This window comes from Papaver somniferum, unplaced genomic scaffold, assembly GCF_003573695.1.
Source record: "Papaver somniferum cultivar HN1 unplaced genomic scaffold, ASM357369v1 unplaced-scaffold_133, whole genome shotgun sequence".
Classification (NCBI taxonomy): Eukaryota; Viridiplantae; Streptophyta; class Magnoliopsida; order Ranunculales; family Papaveraceae; genus Papaver; species Papaver somniferum.
The window spans coordinates 16178075-16204832 of NW_020622492.1; the positions used below are offsets into that span (position 1 = coordinate 16178075).

Consider the following 26758-nt stretch of genomic DNA (forward strand, 5'->3'; position numbering starts at 1 on the left):
ACTCCTTACCTAATCCCATTAAGGTATACATTAGTACATCAGATTTATCAACTATTTCCCCTATAGGTGTTAATGAATCATTAATGACTTTAAATTCATCAAAATAAGTAGAGATACTTTTATTACCTCTCTTGATGGAACGAAGTTGACTACACAACAAATATTTCCTAGCAGAGAATTTCTGAATAAACTGCCTTTCAAGATAAACCCAAATATGTCTTGCAATCGAAAAACCAATAATCCCCCATGAAATCGTTTCATCCAAAGTGGCATTCAAACACGACATAACAAACCAATTTATCTTGCGCCAATGAAGAAATAAAGGATTTGGCAGAGTTTCACCATCAAGATCAATTGTTTCGAACGGCTGAACACTTGAACCATCAACCATCTCAAAAAGGTCGGTAGTGATCAAAACCAACTCAAACTGATTCTTCCAAATCAAATAGTTAGAACCATCTTTTCTGAGTGTAACGGATAAAAAGTTAGTAATATTTTGAAATGGTAGTAAAGAATTATTACCAGCCATTGTAAAGAAATCACAAGAACACAGAAAAGTCTAAAGAAATCAATGAAGAATCTGAATATCTTTCAAGAATTGAAGAAATAAGACCTAATTCTTGATTTAGAATGTAGATTTATAAATATCAGTAACACTAATGAAGAATTACTAAAGATTTTAAGAAATTGTAGTAGTAAATCGTAGAGATGATTAGAAATTGTAGAAGCAGCGGAAATTGTGTTTAGAAGTTTTAGGATCGAAAACGAAAGAATTAAGATCTTCCTTAGAAGACTAATACCATGAAAGAAATTGTGAACAGATTTTTTATTAAGTTTTCAACACAGGATTCAATACAGACAGAGTCTGTTATATACAGACACAATTAAGACATTACATTCTGTTATTACAGCTGTGACAGACAGTTACAGGACTTGTGTGAAACATACACTTGACAGCTAGTTACAGGACTTGTGTGAAACACACACTTACACACTGACTGACTCATATACTGACTGTATCTTACATAGTTGTATCATCTGAATCCTTCCATCATGCATTCTGCATTTTGAGAACTTCACAACATACATGACATTATACGTGATTATCCGTTCTGATCAGACTTCAGAGCTTAGGATCCACTATGTAGTAAGTTAATTCATCAGCTTGAAATAGATTGACAAATTTTTCATCAAAAAAACATTACAGGAGTAAGCTTGTGATAAGCTCGAACAACTCATCTTGGACCGCATGATGATCTCAGTGAGGTTTTTACTTTTTAATGTAGGGAGTTGGGACTATACATGAAAGAGATAATCAAGGGAGGAAGATTATTTCCCTTATTTTTCTGTTAACATATTAGAGCATCTCCAACAGAAGGTATAAAAATCCTACGTGGTTTTTTAATTTAGTCATTTTATTAATGGGGTCTACGCATAGAGTAAATATATGACCTCATATCTAGAAAACCATCTCCAACAGTAGAGAATATTTAAAGAAAAATAGTGAAAAATATGACGTAGAGGTGGAGCCGGAGGTGTAGATAACACTTTCTTCAACACCTTCATATTTAGTAATTGGTCCCTCCTAGTTTGTAGGACCCTACTGTTGGAGATGAATTTATGCCAAACCGGGGTCGAAAATCCTATGTGTCACTTAAAAAAAAATCCACCCTCTGTTGGAGATGCTCTTAGATAAGAAGATTACGTCCACATTGTTAAGGAGTGGCAGTTATAATATGGGACACGTGTGACCTATTGAGTGGATGCTAGATAAATGGTATTGAAAGATGAAAAAGGAATCTTGATGTTAGAGCACTGCTTGGTCGAACTCGCATGCGTTGCTATCTCAAGCATGTTTGTCAATGTTAGTGATCAAAACTATAAGTCTTGATTTCTAGTCTACTATAGCTAAGTCTCGGACTAAGATAGAAAGTGTAGTTGAGCTCAAGAACTCCATGGCGATCATCATATAAGATGCAGAACTACTAAAGGAACTGGTGGAACTCCATCGACTAAAAGGTATGTGGAGACTTGAACTTATTTATCACTCAAAAGTCTAACTACTCTATCTCCTATCTGAGACAAAAGTTGTTTTTCTATATAGACTTTGATTATACACATTTGATATTTCGAGCCGAGATTATCTCGCTTATCTATTTCTCGAACTATGTGTTGTAAGATTTCGCTTTGGCCAAGTTCATCTTTACCTAGTGACGAAATTCATGTTAAGTTTCAATCACTTAAAAATGGCTTTGACGAAAAATGGTTTGTGAATAACAACTATATAACGTCCTCCAAGAATGTTTCAGTGATTGAAATGAGAGTTTAGAATATATAACCTTGAATGGATATAAACATTATATGTGAACTCATATTTGTATAAGTTTAAAATCCTTGAACTAAAATATGCGTACTTTACTGGTTCAGGATGTCCGGAAGCTAAGTCCGCGTACCCGTACGCATACTGCCGGAACACATATAAGCATTGTTAGATATAAGCATATATGTATAAGTCCTTATTCCTTGAACCAAAGTATGTGTACTTTGTTGGTCAGGAAAACCGGAACAAGAGTCCGCGAACCTAGTCCGCGAACTGTCAGAGGTTCTCATCCCGAGAAAATCTGTTGGAGTTTGTAAACTCCTTACGGGTACTTAAGTACGCGAACTTAGTCCGCGTACTTGAGTTGGTTATTTCTAAAGACGATTATTTGTGAACTTATACTTATATAAACTAAGGAATGCAAGTTTGCAAACCGTGGCTATAAAGTTCATAAATCGATTCGAATGAATCAAATCGTTTTTGCTTCGATTGTGTCTTGTATACTTCAATAAGATCTAAGCAACTGAACAACTCTCTAACTAGTTCATTTGAGTCATTTGAACTAGTTATGGTGAAGAAGAATATGGTTGATATGAAAGTGCTCATATGGCTAACCATTTGGTTAACTATTGTTGAACCAATAAATGTACATGTTTGGGTAAGGTTACACAAACCTAAAATCGTGCATTTCATTTGTGTGTAACAAGCTAAGTTTTCGATCTAACGGTTGAAAGATATTAGCTTGAATCTAATCAGGTTTTCATCTAACGGTGAATATTGAATGCTTTGTTACTAAACTAACATTGATTGCAAATCCTGCTTTGAAATATTATATAAGGGAGAACTCTAGCAACTGGGAAACCTAATCCGCACACCTCCTGTGCGATACTAGTTGTATAAGCTATAGTCGATTCTCCTTTAACCTTAGGTTTCTTCGTGACCCTATAGGTTAACGACTTGAAGACTTCATTGGGATTGTGAAGCCAGACCGATACTATTTTCTTGTAGTTGTTTGATTTGATCTTGCTGATTCTATCGTGTTGAGTACAATCGTAACGATTGGCTTGAGATTGATATCTCTGATAGGCAAGATATAAAAGTAATCACAAACATCTTCGTCTCATCGTTTGTGATTCCAAAATATCTTTTTTCGCCGCGTCGATTAAGATTATTGTGAGGTGGTTGATAATACTGAGTTGTTCTTCGGGGAATATAAGTCTGGTTTATCAATTGGTTCTTGTTCACCTTGATTTATCAAAAGATGGAACAAAACTCGTAGGTATTTCTGCGGGAGACATATTTATCTATTACCGTAGATTTTTCTATGTGATACAAATTTGTTTATTAAATTCTTCGACTTTGGGTCGTAGCAACTCTTAGTTGTGGGTGAGATCAGCTAAAGGAATCAAGTGCGTAGTATCCTGCTGGGATCAGAGACGTAAGGAGCGTAACTGTACCTTGGATCAGTGTGAGATTGATTGGGGTTCAACTACAGTCCAGACCGAAGTTAGCTTGTAGTAGGCTAGTGTCTATAGCGGCTTAATACCGTGTGTGTTCAATCTGGACTAGGTACCGGGGTTTTTTTGCACTTGAGGTTTCCTCGTTAACAAAACTTCTGGTGTCTGTGTTATTTCTTTTCCGCATTATATTTTGTTATATAATTGAAATACCACAGGTTGTGCGTTTGAATCAATTAATTGGAAATCTGACCTTTGGTTGTTGATTGAAATTGATTGATACTTGAACATTGGTCTTTGGTACCATTCAAGTGATTTCTCTTGTATTCAATTCGACTCGCAGAGAAGTATTTGCTTGAGTAAGTATTGAATCAAGAAAGAGAGATATTATAACTCTTTGATATAATTTATTAAGATTGAGTCTAGTTGATTCTCTTGAAAGTATATTGGAGTTATTCCATACAGATTGTTAATCGAAATATTGGGTGTGGTTATTGTACCCCCGCTTTTTCACTTGCAGACATAGTTACAGGACTTTTTTTTATATACAGACATGACAGGCTGGTTAGACAGTACTTCCTGGAAAGACAGTTACAGAGAAATAATATAGGCATACAGAAAGGAAGGGGCACCACCAGATAAACTCTTATTATCCCCCCCTCAAGTTGAACTGGTGATAGAACCTTCAACTTGTCCCTCATAAAAGCAAAACGATCAGTGCAAAGACCTTTGGTGAAGATATCATCCACTAGAGCATTTTTAGAGATGTAGTAAACTTTTAGCACCTTAGATTGCACCAACTCACGAATAAAATGAAAATCTATAGCAACATGCTTCATCCGGCTATGCAAAACTGGATTAGAAGCAAGAGATAGTGCTCCTTTGTTATCACATGCCAGAGAAGGAGTGAGAGATTGAAAGACATGTAAATCTTTAAGTAACTGACACACCCATAGAACCTCATCAGCTGTATGAGTCAATGACCTATATTCTGCCTCTGTAGAGCTCCTATCAACTGTAGGTTGCTTCTTAGAGGACCAGGAGATAGGACAAGAGACAAAGAAGATACAAAAACCACTAGTATACCTTCTATCATCAGGATTACCCGCCCAGTAGAATCAGAAAAAGATGAAACTGCAGTGAGACCTTTATTTAAAACAATACCATAGTCAATAGTGCCCTTCAGGTATCTCAGAATTCTCTTTGCAGCAGTCAGATGCACATCAGTAGGTGCACACTTGATTCACAGCATAGCAGATTTCAGGCCTTGTCCAGGTGATGTATTGTAGAGCACCCACTAAGGATCTATATTCTGTAGCATCAAGAAGAGGAGTAGCATCATGTTTACTCATCTTGGAATTAGTAATAGATGTAGTGCTGCAGGTTTTGGAAGAAATCATGTTTGTTTTCTTCAAAATATCTAGAATATACTTTGTTTGAGAAACATGCATTGCAGACTCATTCCTCTTAATTTCCAGACCAAGAAAATAATGAACGGCTCCGAAGTCTTTAACAGGAAAAGACTGAGATAGTGTTGAAATTACCTTATCACAGAACATGGAGGAGGAGCCTGTAATTAAGATATCAGCTTATTGCAGATCTCCATGAAGAAAAGCATTGCTTATATATAATTTTTTGACATTCCAATCATTATGAACTGCTAGAGATAATATTAACCTGATAGTGGTAGGTTTAGCTACTCGACTAAATGTATCATTGTAATCCAATCCTTCTTGTTGATTATAATCTTTTGATACAAGACTGGACTTAAGTCTCTCAATATTTCCATCTAGATGATGCTTGATTTTGAAAACTTATTTACATCCAACTAGGTTTGTAGCCTCAGATGGATCAACTAAACTCCATGTGTCAGCTGACTTTAGAGCAGAATGTTCAGAAATCATAGAGGGTAGCAAGTCAGGATGTTGCATTGCTTGTTTATAAGATGTAGGAATAGATGGAGTTATCTGAGATAACAAAGCTATAGACAAAGGATATCTTGTAGCAAAATAATCTTTATTATTAAAGATACCACTTTTGCCCCTAGTTTGCATAGAATGAGTGTTGCACAAGATGAAGAATTATGTGACTGAGCTTGAGCTGAAGTAGATGCAGATGAACTAGAAGTTGAAGCTTCAATAGGCATAGGAGTGATGTCAGAAGATGCAGGAGACACTTGAAGTGGAGCTGAAATGGGAGTGGAAGTAGACTGAGATGGTGAAGTAGAGACTGCAGGAGTGATAACAACCTTGTCCTGATGAAGTAAATATTTATGAGAAGTTTGATGTCTGAAAAATGTTACAAGCTAAGGCTTGAAAATGCTCTTCATCAAATGTCACATGTCTTGAAATATATATCTTCTTGGTATATGGATCATAACACTTATAGCCTTTTTGAGAAGAAGCATATCCCAAGAAAATACACAGTTTAGTCCTCTATTCTAATTTGGAATGAGTGTAAGGATCAACCATGGATAACATGCACACCCAAAGACCCTCAAATCTTTATAATACGGAAGAGAACCATAAATCTTCTCATATGGAGAAATGAAAGATAGTGAAGCTGCAGGCAGTCTGTTAATCAAATAATTGGCAGTTTGTATAGCTTTAACCCAAAAAGAATCATACAAGTTAGCTTGAAGTAGAAGAGTTCTTCCTAGACCAACAAGATGTTTATATTTGACTCTGCAACTCCATTTTGCTCAGGTGAATATGGACAGGTATATTGATGTATGATACCACTATTAGAAAGAAAAGAGCCTAACTCATTATTAATAAATTCACCACCTCCATCTGTCCTAATTGTCTTGATATTCAGCTCAAAGAAATTTTCTACTTGTAGTTTAAAAGATTGAAAGATATTGATAAAATCATATTTTCTTATTAATAGAAAAATCCAACAAAATTTACTTAAGTCATCAATGATGTTACAATAGTAAGAATAACCATCATTGGAAATAACAGGACATGGTCCTCATAGATCCATATGCAATAGTTGCAATGGTTGAGCAGATACTGAACTAGAAAAGGTAAAGAGTAGTTTATGAGACCTCCCAAATTGACAATCACTACAAAATATAGGTTTTATAGACAAATTAACAGACAATGAATGACATACCCTCTGAAGAGATTGAAAGGAAGGGTGTCCCAGTCTTTTGTGAAGTAAATGAGCGCTGACAGGCTTGGCATAAAGAGCAGTAGTTCTCACTGAAGTAGCTTGAGGTGATGTAGAATTGAAACTGATAGGATACAATCTATTCTTACTCGGCCCTTGGAAATTTCTCCTCCCAGAAGAGAGATCCTTTACAAAGAACTTGTCACTTTCAAATCTAATACTACAATTATTTTCACTAGTAAATTTATGAACTGAAAGTAACTTTTGGGAAGCAGCAGGAACATGAATAATTTTAGGTAAGTAAATTGGATTATGGTGTAAGAACTTTGTAGAGTAACCAATATCATAAATAGGCATACCTTCACCACTGGAAGTTTGGATTTGTTCTTCTCCATTATAAGACTGATAATCTGAAAGATCAGCAACATCTGAGGTAATGTGTTGGGTAGCACCTGAATCAACATACCATGGATTCTCACCATTGAGATTAGCAGTAGCCATCATAGCATGTATATTAGAAGGTACTTGTCTCCCTTGATAAGAAAAATTCATCCTGTGAGTGCATTCTAGAGCAGTATGTCCTCTTTTTGAGTAGATTTGACATAAAATTCTTGGTGGTCTAAAACCATTAGTAGAAGTACTGGAGCTTGCACCGGGTGGAAATGAATTTGGTGGTGTTGGTGGTCTCATGGGAAAGTGAGATGCAGAAGAAACAAAAGGATTGTGCTGATAAGATGTCCTAAAGTAAGAGATGTTTCTTGATGGAAAATTAGATCTACCAGAAGAAGAAGGAAAGTATTGTGGTCTGGAATTAGATCTAAAAGCAGCAAAAGCTTTGGCATCTTCAGATTGTGTGATATTTTTCGATTTCTCAGAGAGTATAATTTCCTCACTAATCAGCAGATTATGCAGTTCTCCTAAAGTAACTCGAGGATTTCTAATTCTAATAGAGGTAGAAAAAGAATCGAAAGCAGAATTTAAACTATTCAACACACTAACCACCATTTCACTGTTGTTTATAGGAGAACCAGCAGCAGAAAGAAGATCTGAAATCCTCTTGATTTCATTAAGATAAGAGGTAATGGAGGTATTACCTTGTTTCATGGTAGATAATTTTGTACGCAATTGAATAACGTGTGTTGATTTATTTTGTTTTTTTTTTGAAGCAAATCGTTCTTCAATTGATTTCCGTAGTTCTAAGGATATAGATGGACCAACAACATAGGATACGACACTTTCAGAATCGTCGATTGAATCCATAAAATGAGAGTATGATCCTCCTCATACCATGGAGTATATGCTGGATTAATTGTGATTGAATCCATAGAATGAGAGTATGATCCTCCTCATACCAACAAGTATATGCTGGATTAATTGTTGCTTCTTCATCGGATCCTCTTATTGCATAAACATATTTGAGAGGGCATTGCTTAGATCCATCAATGTAACCTAAAGCATTGTAACGCTTGAATAAAGGTAAAAGTAAAGCCTCCCGGGTGATATTGTTGTGATCTTGAAGTTCAGCAGTTACAAGACCTGAAATTGTATGTAAAGGAACTTTAACAATTGAAGATTCCAAGACATATTCAAAAAGAAAATCAAGAAACTGAAGATGTTCAAGAAAAGTGCGGAGTTTTTAATGGCGGAAGACAGTTACATAGAAATGACAGGCTGGTTAGACAGTTAGACAGGACAGCCTGGCAAGACAGTTACATAGAAATGATAAAGGCACACAGAAAGGAAGGGGCACCACCAGATATACTCTTACTGGTAACAGACGATCCGGAGCCGAGTACATGATTACAAAATATAAGACGATAAGAATAACCAACCAAAAGTTAAATAACCACGAACCAAAAGACAAATAACCAGCAGCAGCAACACATGAATCATTTCCTTTCTTATTCCACAAAGCCACGCTCCACTAAAATTTTCATTGTATTACAAGATGTGTAATAACAAAGAATTCTCCTAAAATAAATATTTCTGTTCATATAATTAGTGTTTAACTTTTATATTACAGCTAAAAATGGGAGGGGGGTTTTAAAGAACAGTTCCCACCACCACCCACTACATTACAAATTGCAAAATATTCCTCTTCCTCTGTGCCTCCTATAACCTCCCTAGTCCTACTACAAAGAATATGCTGCCCCAGGCACCCAAAGACAAAAAATTGTGACAAAAAAAAATGCAACACCAAAACGCACTTGGTGGGAGGGTAACAAACCAAACCCAACCCTCCTTGTAACTATCTGAACCCACTAGGAATTTTACAAATCCAGATGTAAAGAATAATTTTACAGCCATGGCTTATGGAGGATGTGTTGATGATAAAGGAGGGGATCTTAGAGAAACATACATGGAGGTAAAACCAGAAATATATATATATATATATATATTGGTGAGGAGATTTTACATCATGAGATGGCAGACCTGAAAAAACCTGGGAAATTGCTCTCGAATTCTGTAAAGTGGCAGCCACTGCTTTTACCCAACTGATATACTTGTGTTTCCACTGTCTCACTCGAGTAAAAATTGGAAGGCTGGATTCTCAAGAAGTTCCGGTGCAGGTTTGACATCTGAGAATCCCTTCTCTTGCAATGAGTTTGACATGTCCTCTGCTGAAAAGGGAATGCTGCATTGATACAAGGGAATGTTAGGAGAGTGGTTGAGACTTTAGATGGTAAATTCTGTCTTACAGGAGCATAACAGATTAGCTCAGTCCTTGATCTACCTATTCAAGACCAAACCAACTATTTACAGGAGCATAATAAATTAGCTTTAGTCCTGGGTCTACCTATTCAAGATCGACCAAACCAACTGTAGATTGTAGAAACACTCGACTTAGTCAACTGGTTGAGATTTTGGATACTAAACTAAGAGAACTGAAACTGATCCTGTGACACCTGAGTTGCTATTGAAAATTGGACTACTGTGTTCACCAGTGAAAATTGGATTCTTCACAATAGTAAAATTTAGGAAGAAACAGAAATTTCACCTTGAATTGTCATCCAACAGAAATGAATTGCTTTCTGCATCATTAGAGTCCTCCGTCATTAGTACCCTCATGCTGGAGATGACCTTTTGATACACAACATGATTAAGCAACATGGGCACTAAATACCAAATAACAAGAGAAGACGGAGAAAGAAATTTATAATTGGAACCTACTTCTTGGGATACACTCCGAGTGTTATAGTTATCGTCCCAATACAGCGTGCATATTCTGTACAGCTGTTGGACGCTCAGGATCTGAAGATAAATTATCAATCCAGTGTTAACAAATCAAGAGAGAAAAGGTAAGAGAAAGACAGGAAGAGAGATAGAGAACAGAGTAATACAGGGCAGAGGTCGTTTATAATTTCATCGTAGGATATCCTAGACTTTTGGTGTATAACCTGCACATCAATTATCCAACCCACATAAGCTGTGCTACAGTAGTATTAACAATGTTACTGCATTTATCTACACTATTATCAGGGAAGATAAAAAAAACAGCTGCAAATTTTGCTTTGCAGAGATCAAGAAAAAATTACATGACGCACAAATTAAAAACAGTATTGACGTACCAAGAATCCAACAGCTTGCCTGATGTGCTTGAGTTCATCCCAAGATGATCCTGCATACTGCATGTGCAAGGAATCTCAGCCAGAACAGCATAAAACCTCCAAAATAAACAAAAGAGATTGGCTACTCAAATGGAGCCATAGATATATAAAGGCAATATGAAGCATATCGAATGACTACGTACCTCTTCTTTTGCTTTAGTACCACACCATATTTCTAGTTCAGCCAACCCGGCCTTCACGTATTCCCCATTGCTAAATGTACAACACTCTCGACGTAAGAGAAGACTGCAGCAACACACAACAGTATGTTTAGCCATCTACAAGACAGAAAAATGAAGATAACTAGAAAACTGATCTAACCTGTTAAATAGCTGGACATTGATATATGAGAAAATCTGAGTAAAGATCTTCTGCACAAGAACTGGTGGAACCTGCAGGAACATAACAGCCATGCATGAGCCTAACCATGCACTAAAAACATAGTCAATCTCGTCCAAAATCATCTGATTCAAAGAGAAGTCTCATACAAAGTTTTCTTGCAGTGTTACGAGGAGCGTATTTAAGCTATCAATAATGCCTTGCCAGTGACTAGTTGGAGAATCTTTGTTACCAAACGATCGACTGGTCGCTCTCAGTACATTTCCTCTTGATGTCCTTGGTGCCTGAGTTTTCATGTCACGTTATTGAAAGGTACAACATGGACATAAAAATGGAAGCATAATTAGGAAAGATGAGAAATGTCACAAGGCTCAATTTTCTCTTCTTTTTCAATAATAATTTTTATTTTTAGTGTTTTGGTTGATAATTTAGTACTCCGTCTATTAAACAAGCATTTAAAACGGCCAGGGACTCTATCTCAGGAGAAATGTTAGGACCTGTGGGTGGTAATGATGATTCCAGTAGTCGTTTTTTGAGTCATACGTACTATAAGCATAAGCAAAACACACTTTTAAAGCAACTTTTAGAAATTTAAACCGACTTCCCATGCATACCTCTGTATCTACCAAGCAGAAATCGTGCTAATTTGTATCCAAACGCAGTTTATATAGAAATACATAAGTTCATAGTTACCTGGATGCATGAGGAGAGCGATGTTGTCAAATCCTTTTTCAAATTGTCTCGAATAATTCCATATATCTTTTCCACGTAAGCTGAGAGCTGCTGCTTGAAAAGCAATGCAGGATACTTTGCCTCAACTTGGCGCACAACATCCAAGCTATTCACAACCATGTTGGCAGAAGAAGGAGATGAACGAAATCCCTGTGAGAATCAACAATATATTAAGTTAGAAATGCGAGCTTTCATAAGCAGAACAAGGAAAAGTGAGAAAAATCATAGTTACCTGGGTCATCCTCCCAAGAAATGACTGTGCAGGGGGCGGCTTCCGCATTGAAGCTGAACCAACTCCACCGGCAACCTTCAGACTCTTTTGTAGCAAGAACAACAAAGTAGACGTATTTGAAAGCCAATAAGCCATATGCTCATTGTTATCCTGATCCTGCAAAACAAAAACAAAAAAAGAGAATCCTCACAACTTTAGTTATCATTCTTTTTAATTTTAACATATTGTAAGACTAATGATTCTAATTAGAGCATCCTATTACCTCGATCGCAGAACCTATCATCTGAATGAGGCGATCAAAGACACTAGTTCTTTCAGCTTCAAATGATTTCCAATGAAGAAGACATTTGTATATAGTGAATGCTGCAACTGGCTTTCCTTGGCTGAAACCAAGATCTTGGGTCACACATTTCATAAGGGCATCCACACTCTCCTGCAGCAAGATACTACTCCATAAATAATGGTGAACAATAAAAAAATGTTGTCAAATTACGTATTTCAACTGTCGATGCATACATGTTGTCTCTCGATCTGGGATCTCCTTAGTTTTTGATCAACTTCTGTTCCAAATCTGCGAGAAGGTGTTGCACTCAATGGTTCCTGCAGGAACAATTACCTCATAATTAGACACACAACCCAAGTATACTTCATAATTTGCAACAGATATGTGGATCAACATCAATATGTAGGGTGTTGAATTACTTTATGGTCTTCATTCTCATGGTGACCATTCTCCATACTCTGCAAGTAAAAAACCCAAACTCACACATTAAGTTCAAAATGAGAAGCCAGAAAAAAAGAAGAAAACAAACAAACAAACATGTGAACCTTAGATGATTGAGTTGCCAAATGTTCAGACATCCGCTTTACAGGTGTAGAATGTGATGAGCCTTGCTGTCGCAGTAGTTGATTTTCATATTCCATGTCAGAAAGCTTTTCTTGGAGACTACAAAACGAAGATACTAATGCTCAATCACAGCACTTGAGTAACTAAAAGGAGAATTACCAGAATTGATATACCAAAGCTACCCACTAGCTCAATGCATAAATATATAATCTCATTCATTTACATTAGTGAGATCAATCTAACGTTTAGTAAATTTACAAGGTAACCATGTCATCACAATTACCTCTGACTAGCTGTCTTCAACTGAATTATCTTTGATTCTGCATCCAACGCCTGCTTTAACCGTTCTTCACAAAGCTTGTTTGTTTCTTCGAACTTCTGCTCTGTATCATCAATTTTCTTTTCTAAGGAACTTACCAAAGCCTGCAATTAATAATCAATGAAAGAAAGAGAAATATCAAATAAAATAGATGACCAGTGCACTCTCTTGACTTCTGTCTACCAGAACAGACACGCAACATTTCCAATGCTAAAATGGATTACCTTGAGTTTCTCATTTTCATGAGTAAGCTTATCCAGCATTTCAGTGTCGATCACGGGGATCTCTTGTACAACAGGAGCTTGCTCTGCAGCCATTTTAGCAGCCTCTTCTACAGCCTCTTTAGCAGCCTCCCGTTCCTTCTTCAACATTTCTTTTGTTTCACTGAATTGCAATTGGATATCTTTCAAAGAAGATTGAAGTTTTGCATTTTCTTGTGTTTTAGCTTCTTCTAAGTCAGACTACAGCCAGAGAAGAGATGAAACATTAGTCAGCAAGAAGATGTAAAAGCTGTATGCAACCAAAAAAAGGTACCGACTGTTTACAACACCGTGTTCACAAGCTAGTAATAAAGAGAGAAGAGTACAGTATCATAGAAGTTCTCCACGATAAAAAATGAGTAAGCTAATATGTGCCGATGTATTTGAAGCATGGTCCAAAAAAAGCTAGAGATAAGGAAACTACACAAGTAATACTTAAGGAATAAGAAGAAAATCTCTGCAAAGCCACAAGAAAGGTTTAAATAGACGGGTTTATTTGCACCTCTATTCTACACCAATTTCGCACAAACTTAACTGAGAAGACGTTAAGACACTCACAATAAAGTCAAATATTGTGACTTATTCATCTCTCGGTTTACACTCTTCCTCAAAACAATTTCTTCAGCAGTTAATAAGTGAAACTGGTCATCAATTCATTATCAGGTGATTGGCATCCGCAACTTAAGCCGCTCTAGACGGCACTATTCTAAATGCCATAACTATTTCGAAGGTTTAACATACATCCATATTCATCAAAAGTTACAGCAGTGAACTGTCTTTCAAACCAAGGTCACTGGCATGAGAGAGAGAAAGAGAGATGTGATTTTAATAAATAAAAGAAGGCAACGAGCAATAGCAGAGAGAGAGTAATGAACTTGTAAATCAATTTACCCTCATCCGCTTCTCTAGCTGCAATCGCCATGTAAGCTCCTCAACTTGCTTTTCCAGTTTATTCTTGGCTTCCTGGAGAGCACCGGTTTCCTTGGCGGCCTAAACAGAAAAATAGAAATAATCAGAAACACTAAAAGTACCCATATAAATCAAAAGCAAACAAGCAGATCAAGCAGAACCATTATAAGCACACTTAAACTCAAAATCAGAAGCCAGGAATGAGCACAGGACATAGACAGCAAAACAATTTCCCAACAGCTGTGAACACTTCTGTAATAGGATTATTTCCTCTTTTGCAAGACCGGGAGACTAGTTATTGTGAGATCTTAAGGACACCTCTTTTGCATGAGCAGATTGCCATTTCTCAAGTCCTACTTTTATATTCGTTCAAGTGAGAAGCAGGCGGTGAACGACCTTGCATTTTCTTTGATTACGAAGTGGATATGGACACGTCAGCTATAATACAACCAAGACTTGAAAAAACTAACAAACTGTAAACAACGATAAGAGGTTGATTATTCAAAAATCAGCAAACAGTTGAAGCAATAATACTAAAATTTGAGAGGCCAAACATTAATGATAGAAAGAATATGTCACCATTTTAAGTTTCTTTAGTTCTTTACGAGCGACTTTTCCTCTCCAGGCACATTGCGTGACAATGGCTGCCTTCTTTATCCTCGTGTACTGTAATCGGGCTAAATATTGACGGCATCGACTCTGGAAGAATAAAGATAATCCAAGAGAAAAAGACAATATGAGGATAAACTTAAAAGCAAATGATAAATGTATACAACTCCTAAGACACCAAATCTTCCCCAAACCAATCTATGCAACGTCTCAACATAACACTTATCATGTGGGCTTATACCTGGATAATAATTGCTGCTTCTGTCTGCCGTTTGTACCGAAGCTCATTACGAGCACTCATCCCACGAATACCTGTTTGAATTGAAATAGCAGAAGATCGCAAAGATCTGTAAGCTTTACATGCAACATACATGCGAAGGTTTTTCTGAATCTTCATACACGCCGCTTGTCTCCTCATACTCCCATAAAGTTGCCGAGTAACGTGTCCTACAATTGGCAAAAGGAACTGAAATCACAAAATCGATGACGTAGTATTTACTTGCATGTATGCGTTGAAACAATATGCAGCCTACTTGACACTGAGCTTGCTAGGAAGTCTCGTATATAGATCTTAAACCTACATGTACATAAACAATATGCAACTGGTAAGCATTCAAACCTCTGCACGCAGCCTGAATATCAATCACTGCTCGCTTTATAGAGATAAAAGTTCTGCGAGCCAAGTATGATCGGACTTTCCTCTGGATAATGCTAGCTGATCTTCCTAACACCTCAATCCTCTTAGAGTCAAGTTCGGCCATCTGCCCAGCCCTAAGGAAAACTTTGGTTTTCCCTATCTGCAGTATTAGAAAGGATCAACAAGAGAATAGTCAAGAAGTAATTAAGGGACTACGCTTCAATTTGGAGTGGTTAAAACTAAGAACCAGTATTTCTATAGTTATGTCATGCAGTAGTCCAGACCGGTCTGTAACCTCTGTGCTATTACATAATTTCCATACAACATCATCTAAAAAACTTTCAAATCACTTGTTCATCTGTAAATGCTCAAGTTGGTCCAAAGCTCTTCTTACAAATAGCTAATGAATGAACGAGATCTACCTGATAGCCTTGAAGACCCGCCTTATCGAGAAGTCTCTTAGATGCACTGACCTCATCACAGCTACCAAAATAAAGAGAAGTCCATACATGAGTGTAAATTTATACCTAAAACTTCTGTATAACAAATAGAATAATCATTGTACCTCCCATTCAGAACATCGGGTGAAAGGATGCTAAAACGGTCAACAAATTCACAAAATGTTCTTCTTGTTGGATACCCTGCACAGCTTATCCTGATCGCTTCCATAACTCCCTGGACAGGAATAGATTAGGCGCGACCAGTGAGCACATGAAGGTAACATTCAGGAGCAACATTGAACTCAAACGAAGAAGATAATAAGCTTAGAAAAAGATCTCACCCCACAACGGAGCTGTTGTAAAACATTACTGTTCTCAAAGATAGCTGGCTTGAGAAGGTTGTTGGGCTTTACACAACGTATGTAATGTGGCTCAGTAGTGCTCAATGTCTCCAGCAAAGATTGTAATTGTTGCTGCATATCAATGTGGTTTAGATAGTGTAAGAAACAAACAGTGCATGTCTAAACAAAGTCGAAACTCCCAGAAAATTCACTGCTAATGGCTAATGCTGTACCTTAAACCGTGTTCCAATAGATGAGAACTTCGATTTTGATGATTCATCTGATTGAGGTGGAAACAACCCAGCTACAAAAGCGCATTCTGAAGCACTCAAGAGCGCTTGATGTTCAGCAACAACATAATCTTTGTTCTTGTCCAAGAATAAATCAGTTTGATATGTGACCTGGGAAATGAATAAAAAGGGCGTAAATTCATGAATCTCAGTTTTGGCAAACAAGTACAGAAAAGACACTGCCTTCAATACTTACATCGCCAGCATAGTGAGAAATTGTGAAGTCGGTAGGTGACAACTTTGGCTTGCTGAATCTTTTATGTTTCTGAAAAGTCTGGTACATTTTCTGGGCAAATGTTTCATGTGTTGATCTTGGAAACATGCTACACACACAAATTTTAGCTTTATTAGTGTCTCACATAGTCAACTTTCAAAAAGAATGTCAATAGAATAATAAGTAACACAATATAATAGACAGGTATGGCACTGACTGTATGTTGAACAAATACAACTGACCAACTACCATATAATCAATAGACTAACTAGATAAATACATTAAAGGGTATATTCTATACGTACCAAGCTTCGTCCAAAAGAGCGATGATTCCACCAGGTTTCTGACAATACAGAATGATCAATCAGAAAGCCGAAGACTTAAATTATCAAGAATCACATAAGAATCAACGGCTAGCAAATCACCAATTTATGTTATCAAATCCACAATGGAAAGCCATGAAATTTAACCCATTGGCAATGATACTAAAATACAGAAACGTCTTGGTTCAAGTTTTCTCTAGCAGCCTCCAGGAAGATTTCTTCTTCCCTTAAATAACTGGCATATATGGCCTACTAAAGAGATGCATGTGTACACAGGCTGCTCAAGGACGAAACCTGAGTTCCCAGAAAACTAGAGAAGGAAACATGGAAGAAAAAGAAGCCACATACAGACAAGGGGGGAAACCAGAAAAAAGAAGGAAACAGAAACCAAGGGGGGAACCACATACAGACAAGAGGGGGAACCAGAAACCAACAAGAAGAATAACAAAGGCATTTGCCTCCCACTGCCCCCTCTCCTCAGAATAAAATAAACGTCAGACCAAATCTAGGAGGTATTGTTAAACAATCAAATAAATTTACCTTTTCTATAAGATCCAAGACATCTTGATTATCAATGAACTCTATGTAACTCCAATCAATTTCTTCTCTGGTATATTCTTCTTGCTCCATTTTAAAAACATGCTGTAGACCAGTAAACAGGCATTGCAAATATTATAAAGCTGGTGACACTGTATAATCAACCTTGAGCAGATATCAGACATGCACCTGATTGAAATGTTGTTGTAGTTTCTCATTTGTCAAATTGATACAAAATTGCTCAAAGCTGCACAAAAGGGAAAAAAAAAAGTAAGCATTAAAATTTGACATGCTCATCCATCTCCCAAAAAAAATAAGGAGTTCGGAATTACTATAAGCCCTACACAGGCATCCATAAGCGCTAGCCATTCCTAGCATTATACTTAATTCAAGCTAGAAACCACCGCCTACGAACTTTAACTAGAGCAGTGTGCCTGGGTTGCAGAATACAGTCCCAGACGATATTTCATATCACTATAAGCTAGAGTCTACGATGAGAAATTTTATCGAATTTGTTTCACATTGTACATAATACAGAAAACAAATCAACCGGCAGGTCGGGAGAGTGACCCAATTGGCTAAGTACCTTGAGGGCCACTTACATCGCATGTGAAACAGGGTTTTCATGCAGTATAACTGCAAGAAATTAACCTCTGTAAATGATGAAAACAAAAAGCGTACCGGTTAAGCACCTGTTTGTCTTGAAACTCTCGAATCCATAGATATCTAGCACCCCAATAAGTTGCTTTGAATCAGGATCTTGACCAATTGAACGATTAATCTTCGTCACAAGCCTGGGAGAAACCACTAATTATACAACATGACCTAGTATAAAATACTCAAATAGCAACCAAAATTCACAAATATTACTTTGCTGTAGTTCGTTTAGATGACATGACGAAACTCACCAATCAAATAACCTTGTGTAGGCAACTTTTGCCAATGCATCTCTACTAACTAGGGCAGACTCCGGATCAAGCCATTTTGTAATAGTCTCGTCACGAGTTACTATAACACGTTTACAAAGCGAGTCCTCGAGAGCCTTCACATCACACCTGTGCCGAACTCGCATGCTTATAATTTGCACTTAATTGAACCATTAAAATTCAAATATATCAAATTAAACGGAATGAAGTAAGAAAACAACAAAAAACTTCGCAGCGGGTCTTACTGGAAAAGTTCGGCAGCAGTTTTTAAATGAAACCGAGACTTATCATCCTTCGGCTCAGATGAATCCATTTCCTGCCCTTTTGCAAATTCAATGTTTCCTAGATGGAGAACTGCAGCCACAACTCTGAAAATTGCATCCTGAAAGATCACAGCAATTAAGTGGCAGTGTGAGCAATGATCTGGGAACAACGAATGAGACATATACCACATTGAAGTATACAATAATCCCCCACCCCTCCACACACACACACCGAAACGTTACCTGCTCTTCCGAACTGATTCCAACAACATCCATTGCCTTTCTGGTGGCAAGGTACTCTTTAGGATCATCTATCCCATCCAACTCAATGCACTTTGATTGGTTCAGGTAGTGAAAATCTCTTGGATTTCCCAATTTGTACTTCTTGACATCCTAGAGAGATGAGGGGAAAAAAAGAGAAAGAATTAGATATTTATCATAGTCACTTAACACATCAGCATTGTTGCATCCACCTGTGTCAGAAACCTGAATCACGTATTAACATATATATGGATTCTATGATTCTATCTAAATCCACATCTTCCACATAGCAGGTACGAAATAATCATCCATCATCTACTCTACATATAACGGACTCGTTAGGTAGTTAGGATTGATTGTGAAAGTGAACATTTGTCGTAAACATTGGACTGCTACCTGCTCGCACATTTATGATATGAATCCAGCCGAAAGGGGGCAGGTTCAACCATCATTGTACACATGTTAAAATATAGTTTCACTGACCTAGAAACCGTGCCAGTTGAACAATCATTTAGAAAAAAACAGACCACTGACCACCTATTCACATGCAAAAGAAAAAATAGTTTCGCATACAACAAACAAGTAATATGAAAATATCGATCGATCAATCAAAGCAACAGTGTGAACTTATATTCATGGATATAACTTGCAAACGACAAATCACTAACATTTTTCCTTGCAAGGTAAGCACTAAGCATTATCTCACACCTGGTTCAGCTGTTTCAGCTCATTCAATGTGAAAGAAAGGATCCCTAAAGTACATGGTGGATTATTAAATGAAACATGCAAGAATGTAAACCAGAACAGCGAGATGAATTACCTCTGGTGGTGCAGCACAAAGCATATAAAAGCAATGGTAATTTCTCTCTGGGTCGGACACTTGACAAACACGAGATCTTTCCAGTAAGTAAGTTCTGATGGCAGCTCCTGATATTCTCCCCCTCTGATCAAACTGAAGTTCCACAAACTTTCCAAAACGACTGCAACAGATGGAAAAAGGGAATTCAGAATAAACACTAACCAAATAAATCGCAATTGATAAAAAATACAGATATAAAGCGAAGTAAATCAACAATAGTAGCGAACCCCCCACCTAGAATTATTGTTCCGGACAGTTTTTGCATTGCCAAATGCTTCTAAAACAGGATTGGACTGCAAAAGAGGTACTGCACAATGTCAGTGTGTATACCAAGCGAACAGGAAGCTAGACCTGATTAATTTATAACCAAGCACAAATTCAAAGCGACAAGAAATATAGATGCATTCCATGGACAGGAGAAGCCCTCTCTACCTCTAATACTTGCTGCTCCACGGACCTCTGCCCTTCAGCAGCAGCTCTACCTCCCATATAAGCAAGATAACGCATAAGCATTTTTGTGCTTTCTGTTTTACCAGCTCCACTCTCTCCGCTTACCAAAATAGATTGGCTTATCCCCTCGTTGATCATTAGTCTGCACCACGGGAATCACATTTCATATTTAGTTCAGAGGGATCATCATAAATAGGTCAAAGAAGAGTGAGAATGGGAAAAGAGTAACACCTGTATGCAGCATCAGCAACAGCGAAAGGATGTGGACTCAGTTCTCCGAAGGCAGCGCCCTTATATTGTCCCATCATGTGGTTATCATACAGATGTGGTAATCTTCTAAAAGGGTTTACGGCAATCAGTATACTACCAGTATAAGTCTGGAGACACAAAGAGCATGTTAGTTTCTTTATGCTGAGATTGTAGGAAAAGTATTAAAAGATTGAACTAATGCCGAAGAAAAGGATTGCCCACATATTAAAAAATACAAATAGGGCTAAGTTAGCCAGTTGACAATTGTCAAAATGTAGATAAGGCCTCAAGCATGAGAACAGTAGCATTTATTGATTGTAAATCCATCATTTAGTACATCTACTACCTAATGAACACTGAACAAAGGCTTCGGAGTGTAGTGTCATATTTAGCAACAGAAAATTCATCCCAAAAAACAGATAGATGCACTACTTACATAAATTTCGTTGATATCAAATCTAGATTTTATGTTCTGCAGAACCCCTGGCTCATGCAGATATGCCAACTTTGTCATGTCGTCCACACCACATGATGGGGCATCCGGATCTTTGGGGTACACATTTTTGATGTTTGTGACAACCTGTAGCATGGTATGAAACACATTTCCTATGAATAACCGAGTCCCATGCAAGTCTTACTGTGAAGTATTGACAGCTTTGAACCTACAAGAAGAAAGGAAATAAAATAATCATAAAGGCTTTGTAACATCACTTACCTGCTTCCCAGATGTGCAATCGATCTTAACTTCTTGACCATCAACCTCCAAAACTTCTCCATCAAGCCAGGCCTCGTCAGGATCCTCCACCCAAACTTGAGATCCTACCAATATATTGACAGGAGCAGCCTGGAAAGGGATATTAAGAAACACACTGGTCACAAAATACTTGAACAGGCAGCAATAAAAAAAAAATCTGAACTTCATGGTTCCACAATTTAGAATAAGGAAATGCAAAAAAACATCGAAAAGGAACGGAGATGGGGAATTCAAAAGGCGAATGCTATTTTCTTTGCTTCAGTAACAAACAAAAATAGATGAGTTAAGAAGCTCAGATGGCCGTTAAGCAAAGAAAGGTATTCAGGGACATGAGAACGGTTAGGAATGCCAAGTCTGAGCAGCAAACCAAGAGAATTTCATGTTTTTGCCTCTGAAAGTCGTTTAGTGTAGATGTTTTGAAGAAGGGCAGTTGCATGTGAGTATGATCTTCTATTTGAAAGAATTAAACTGTCCAAGCAGATGATATCCAGACATATCAAGACTGGGACTCTGTGACACTGCGGATATGACATTTCTACTCTTAAGTTAAACTGTCCAAACGTGAATAGAATGGGTATCCATTTTAGATATCCAAGATCACAGTTACAAATAGAATTCCCAATTTTGTGGTCAATACTTAACCATAGGCACAATATATGGTAGGAATTCACTTATTCGGGAAAAGGTATTGGACGCAAAAGAAAAGAGAAACAAAATTGAATCAGGTGAAATGCAGCTATAAAATTCAGGTGCATGTTTAGCACTTTCAGTTGTATTTTGTATTTGAAGGAGACACGGGGAAAATGGAAATCTCCACAATCAAAAAGAAGATTGAAAATTGGTAGGCTACTAGCTACGTATAAATGCCCAGCCATGTTGTTCTGGGGGGAACTCATTGTACTTTCTCATAGAAACCATTGGTATCACCAGGAAAGTATAGAGCAAGACTGAGCAATGAGTAGAAAAATGCGAAGCAGTAAGAGTTAGCAAAGATATGCTCCCATAGCCTAATTACAAGAAGTCTTCTAACAACAGCAAGGAAAAGGAATCTGAATTCAGCTTCTAAAGATTTCATATTCAAGTCAACATCAAATAACCGTTTAAAATTAATTTACACAGCTGAAGGTCAACTCTAGGTCAACTTGAAGCTGGATTGGGAAAAAGTTGCAGCTTTTAGATTAGACTCATTTAAAGTAATTCCAACATTGAACTACAACAAGTCCAATTAGTTTAACAGTTTTGAGCTCTGACTAACCCTAGATCGATAGATCAATATAACAAAACCACAAAAATGTATTAAATTATAAAAATCAACGCCAACAACAGACAAGAGAATGAAAATTTCATACCATTTAATAGGAACTTGATCAGATCGGGAACAAAAATTAGCTGCTTCTTGATCTAGTTCCTTAGTGCATTAACAAGAATCATCCAATATCCAAAACTATCATCCAATTTTGTTTCTCCCCCTACAAGATCCCTAAATTCCTTGTTTTTTCTCCTTTTTTTTTACTTTCCCTCCTAAATTTTAACCCTAAAAAAATGAAATCCCAAAACCCTGCTTCTAATTCTATCAATAGAAAATGCAGTAGTTATTTAATAAGTAGGGTTTCTAAGATTGAAAGAGGTTTCATTTGAAAGGAAGAAAACAAAAAAAATGAACCCTGACAGAAAAAAAAAAAAAAACGGGATTAAACCGTCACCAGCCCGATTACCGAAAAAATCGGACCGGTCTGTGTGAGGATGAAGAAGAAGATGAAGAGAAACCCTTGTCCCCCTTCTGGAGAAACTTTTTTTTTCCACCCTCTCTCCTCTGTTTTTCTTCTTCTTCTGTTTCTGTTTTCTCTCTCCCCTTTCTTCTTCTTCTTCTTCTTCTTCTGGTTCGTCTGTATAGCTGCCAGCCAGCCCCCATTGAGCTTACATGTTGAGAAAAAAACATTCACACGTTAATCCAACATTAATTAAATATTGACTTAATTACCCCCGTTTATTTATGTATATTACGGAAAGTGCCATTTCCTCTGTCTTTTCTTATTAAACTGTGTATGAGAAATGGATATAGGGAGCTCCCCTAAAAGCTACTATCTGTCCATCTGTCTGTCTATCTATCTATCCGGTAATAATTACTGTGTAATCTTCTTTCTAACAAACGTACATCGACCGACTATGTGGACTCGTTGGCCTCTTCTTTAGTTTGTTTGTCATAGGTAGGACCATTTTTAGATCCTGCCTGGAAACTCCCTATCATGAATTTTCATGGAGGGAGTATTGTTTGTTTCACTTTCACCACGATTTTCTCTTTATATCCCCTGGATTCTCTCATCCTAAAGTCCGCCTGCCGTCTTCAATTCAATCTAAAACATAACCAATTTATCCAAGAAAAAAAAAGATCTAGTCAGATTACAGAAAGGTGGTTGATGTGTCGAGAAAATAAAAGTATAAAACTATTGCTCTTCTTTCTTCCTGTAGGTGTTTCTTGATGTATAATGTTATTTTAAGAATGCTTACATTCTTTTAGGAATCATTAATCATGTGTGATGGAGGAGACGAGCGCGTTGTCGAGACTCCTCAACCGAGCAAACTGTTCAACCTCACACAGATGCACTGCAAAGGGAGTGCTTAGATTCTAGAGATCAATCTGTAGGACTCCGGCCTAAACCAAGTCAATGGCCGTTCCAGAGTCAATTCGGTCGCAAAGAGGGAAATGGGTTCATCTGTAGGAGGGAAGCTGAGAATTGTGTGGGATCAATGATGATCAAGAATTGTGGATGTGTTGAAGGTTTCTGCAATAATGATGAACTGATGAGTTCGAAAAAGTTCTGAGAGATTGATGAATTCTTGAGAGTAATTGCTCGAGAAATTCTGTGTAGACGAATGTTCGTTGTTCTTCAATCATGGATTCAGAGACTTATTTATATTGTTAGAATAGAAAACATCTTGATTCCCGGTAAGTGTGACGGTTTCTTTAGTGAAAGAGTGGGAAAGTGGGAAGTCGTGGTGAAACCAGTTCCAGGTCATGCGGAGACTTGGTGAACCGTCCACCCACTACTTTGCTAACTCCTTCAACCGTTTACACGTTTTACTCACATTTCTCGTCGTGGATGTATCCACGTGCCGTAGGCCGCCAGACCAAAACCTTAATTGATATCCCCCCATGTGACGTGATTGATGTCTCACGAATCGTGGAGTTTGCATGACAGACGTGCATTTAATTAGTCAGTTGTTGACTGTTTAGACAATGAGTCTAGGTTTTGTTGAATTGAACATGAGTGACTAATGCTCAGTGATTCATGGATCGAACATGTCTGTTGAGACGTAGTTCTTTGAATGATGTTGACATTGCGCGTATTATCAAAGATTGTAAATTCGACGATGAGTTACTGAATATTGATAGTTGGATCAATATTCAAGCAACTGAGCAAGTATTGCTCAATTCAACAAATCACTGAATATTGATAGTTGGATCAATATTCGAGCAACTGAGCAAGTATTGCTCAATTCGACGAATTACTGATAAGTTACTGAATATTTATAGTTGGATCAATATTCGAGCAACTGAGCAAGTATTGCTCAATTCGACGAATTATTTATTGGTAACGTGACCCAATAAAATATTAATTAAAATACTGGTAGACTACCAAATATTATATAATTAATCCATATGTTGACTGCTGAATCAACATAAATTCATTAGTGTTTGAATCTTGCTCAGAATGATGATTTGTGGAGCGTTTATTCGAAACCCTAATTTTTAATCAATTGTCCATCAATTGATGAATCGCTGAAAATAGGTCATGAGTGATAGAGGGACCGACCACATGGGATGATGGACGTCCACGTGGCGCCCAAGTGCTCAAGTGAGCATGCACCGGGGTCCTAAGTTGGCCAGATGGTGAAAGAATGATGATTTAAGTGTCGGTTTCATCATTTATTGAAATAGTGCTCGATTGAGCATTAGGTGATAAAACCTAATTATGGAGAAGTAAGGGACCGACCGAGAGGTTATGAGACTGGCCCTTGGTGGTCGTGGGACCGGCTGATGGTCGTTTGAGCAAACTCCAGGTTGGTTGGAAAGAGTTTGGACCCAGTATGAGCGATTGCGCAAATTAGGTCAAAATTATGAAAACGTGTGGGACCGGCTCGTTGCAAGCCTTAGATCCGCCCTTGGTCGGTCAAGGGAGCATGCCCGTGTCACCATAATGTCTATATCTCAATCCTGAGAGTTTCGGTATTTTCTGGTGTGCGTTTGAGCAATATGTTGAGTTTTCAGAAGAGTTTGATATTGACTGAAATTCTTGATTTTGCTCGTTTCATCAATTTTTGAGAATATTAAAACAATGATATTTTAATATTTTTCGTGAATAGCCTAGTCGGTCATGTGACCATTTGACTTTTTGGCTTTTTCATAGTTTGAGCAATATTTGAGAAAATATGAAGAAACCATGATTTTTTCTCAAACTGAGGAGTTTCATGAGATGAGAGAAATAATAATTATGAAAGATTAGGGATTATAAGTTGTGGGACCGGCCACGACTAGGGCATGGTCGGCCGGCTAGGTAGCCCGGTCCCACAACACCTTTCCCTATTTTATATTATTATTTTTATGAAACCGTGAAACTATGGAGAAACCATGAGTTTTGTTGAAACAGAGAAGTTTCATGAGATTAGGGAAATAATAATTATGAAAGGAAAAGGGATTGCAAGGTGTGGGACCGGCCACGGCCAGAGCATGGTTGGCCGGCTAGGTTGCCCGGTCTTGCGACACCTTTCCTTGTTTTATATTATTATTTCTCATAAAACCATGAAAATATGGAGAAATCGTGAGTTTTCCTCAAACAAGGAAAGTTGCTAGAATGAAGGAGTTTTCATGAGTTCATGAAAATAACAAAATAAGGAAAATAATGGAAGAGGCATGAGACCGGCCACGGCTAGGGAACGACCGGCCAGCCGATGGGCCTGGCCCATGAGCTCCTCTTTTTTATTATTTTAATATTATTATTTTGTCTCTCCTGTTTTGTGTAGGATTCCTCGTTTGTCCATATTTTCGAATGCTCGTTCGTGCGTTCGGGTGCTCGATCGTGCATCATTGTCGAGTACGCTTGCACCATTTTCTTGGGGCTTACTTAGTGATAGTCTAGATGCCCGGTTGTTGAGTATTTATTACTAATTTATGAAATTCAGTGGAGAATGATTCATGAAACTGAGTAATAAAGGTGAGTAATTATTTAGTATCAATTCATAGGATCAGCCGTGGATTCGACCATGAATTCGGAATAATAAAATTATCTATTACCATTCCATGAGATCAGTCGTGGATTCAATCATGAAATCAGAGTAATGAGATAAGATAATTATCTATTACCATTCCATGAGATCAAGCAGTGGATTCGACTATTGAATCAGAGTAATGAGATGAGATAATTATCTATTACCATTCCATGAGATCAAGCCGTGGATTCGACCATGGA

At 37.5% G+C, this 26758-nt stretch overlaps 1 protein-coding gene across 1 annotated transcript; it reads right to left on the bottom strand.

The window, feature by feature from the left end:
• Positions 1-8631: 8631 nt before the first annotated feature.
• On the bottom strand, positions 8632-23182 carry LOC113333535 (myosin-6-like). The gene is made up of 39 exons (XM_026579970.1): positions 22640-23182; positions 21252-21380; positions 20973-21116; positions 20519-20664; positions 20270-20429; positions 20072-20130; positions 19799-19958; positions 18961-19110; positions 18700-18836; positions 18437-18583; positions 18221-18322; positions 17718-17775; positions 17532-17633; positions 16974-17011; positions 16651-16777; positions 16398-16565; positions 16165-16296; positions 15949-16058; positions 15806-15866; positions 15366-15543; positions 14988-15193; positions 14717-14836; positions 14120-14218; positions 13193-13429; positions 12933-13072; positions 12631-12748; positions 12505-12543; positions 12319-12402; positions 12065-12235; positions 11803-11958; positions 11532-11720; positions 10988-11122; positions 10821-10891; positions 10643-10745; positions 10461-10517; positions 10233-10289; positions 10063-10143; positions 9890-9972; positions 8632-9526 (listed from the first exon to the last, which is right to left on the bottom strand). Exons 1-39 carry the CDS (start codon positions 22640-22642, stop codon positions 9412-9414), a joined length of 4572 nt encoding a protein of 1523 aa, XP_026435755.1. The 5' UTR covers positions 22643-23182; the 3' UTR covers positions 8632-9411.
• Between the last annotated feature and the right edge of the window lie 3576 nt (positions 23183-26758).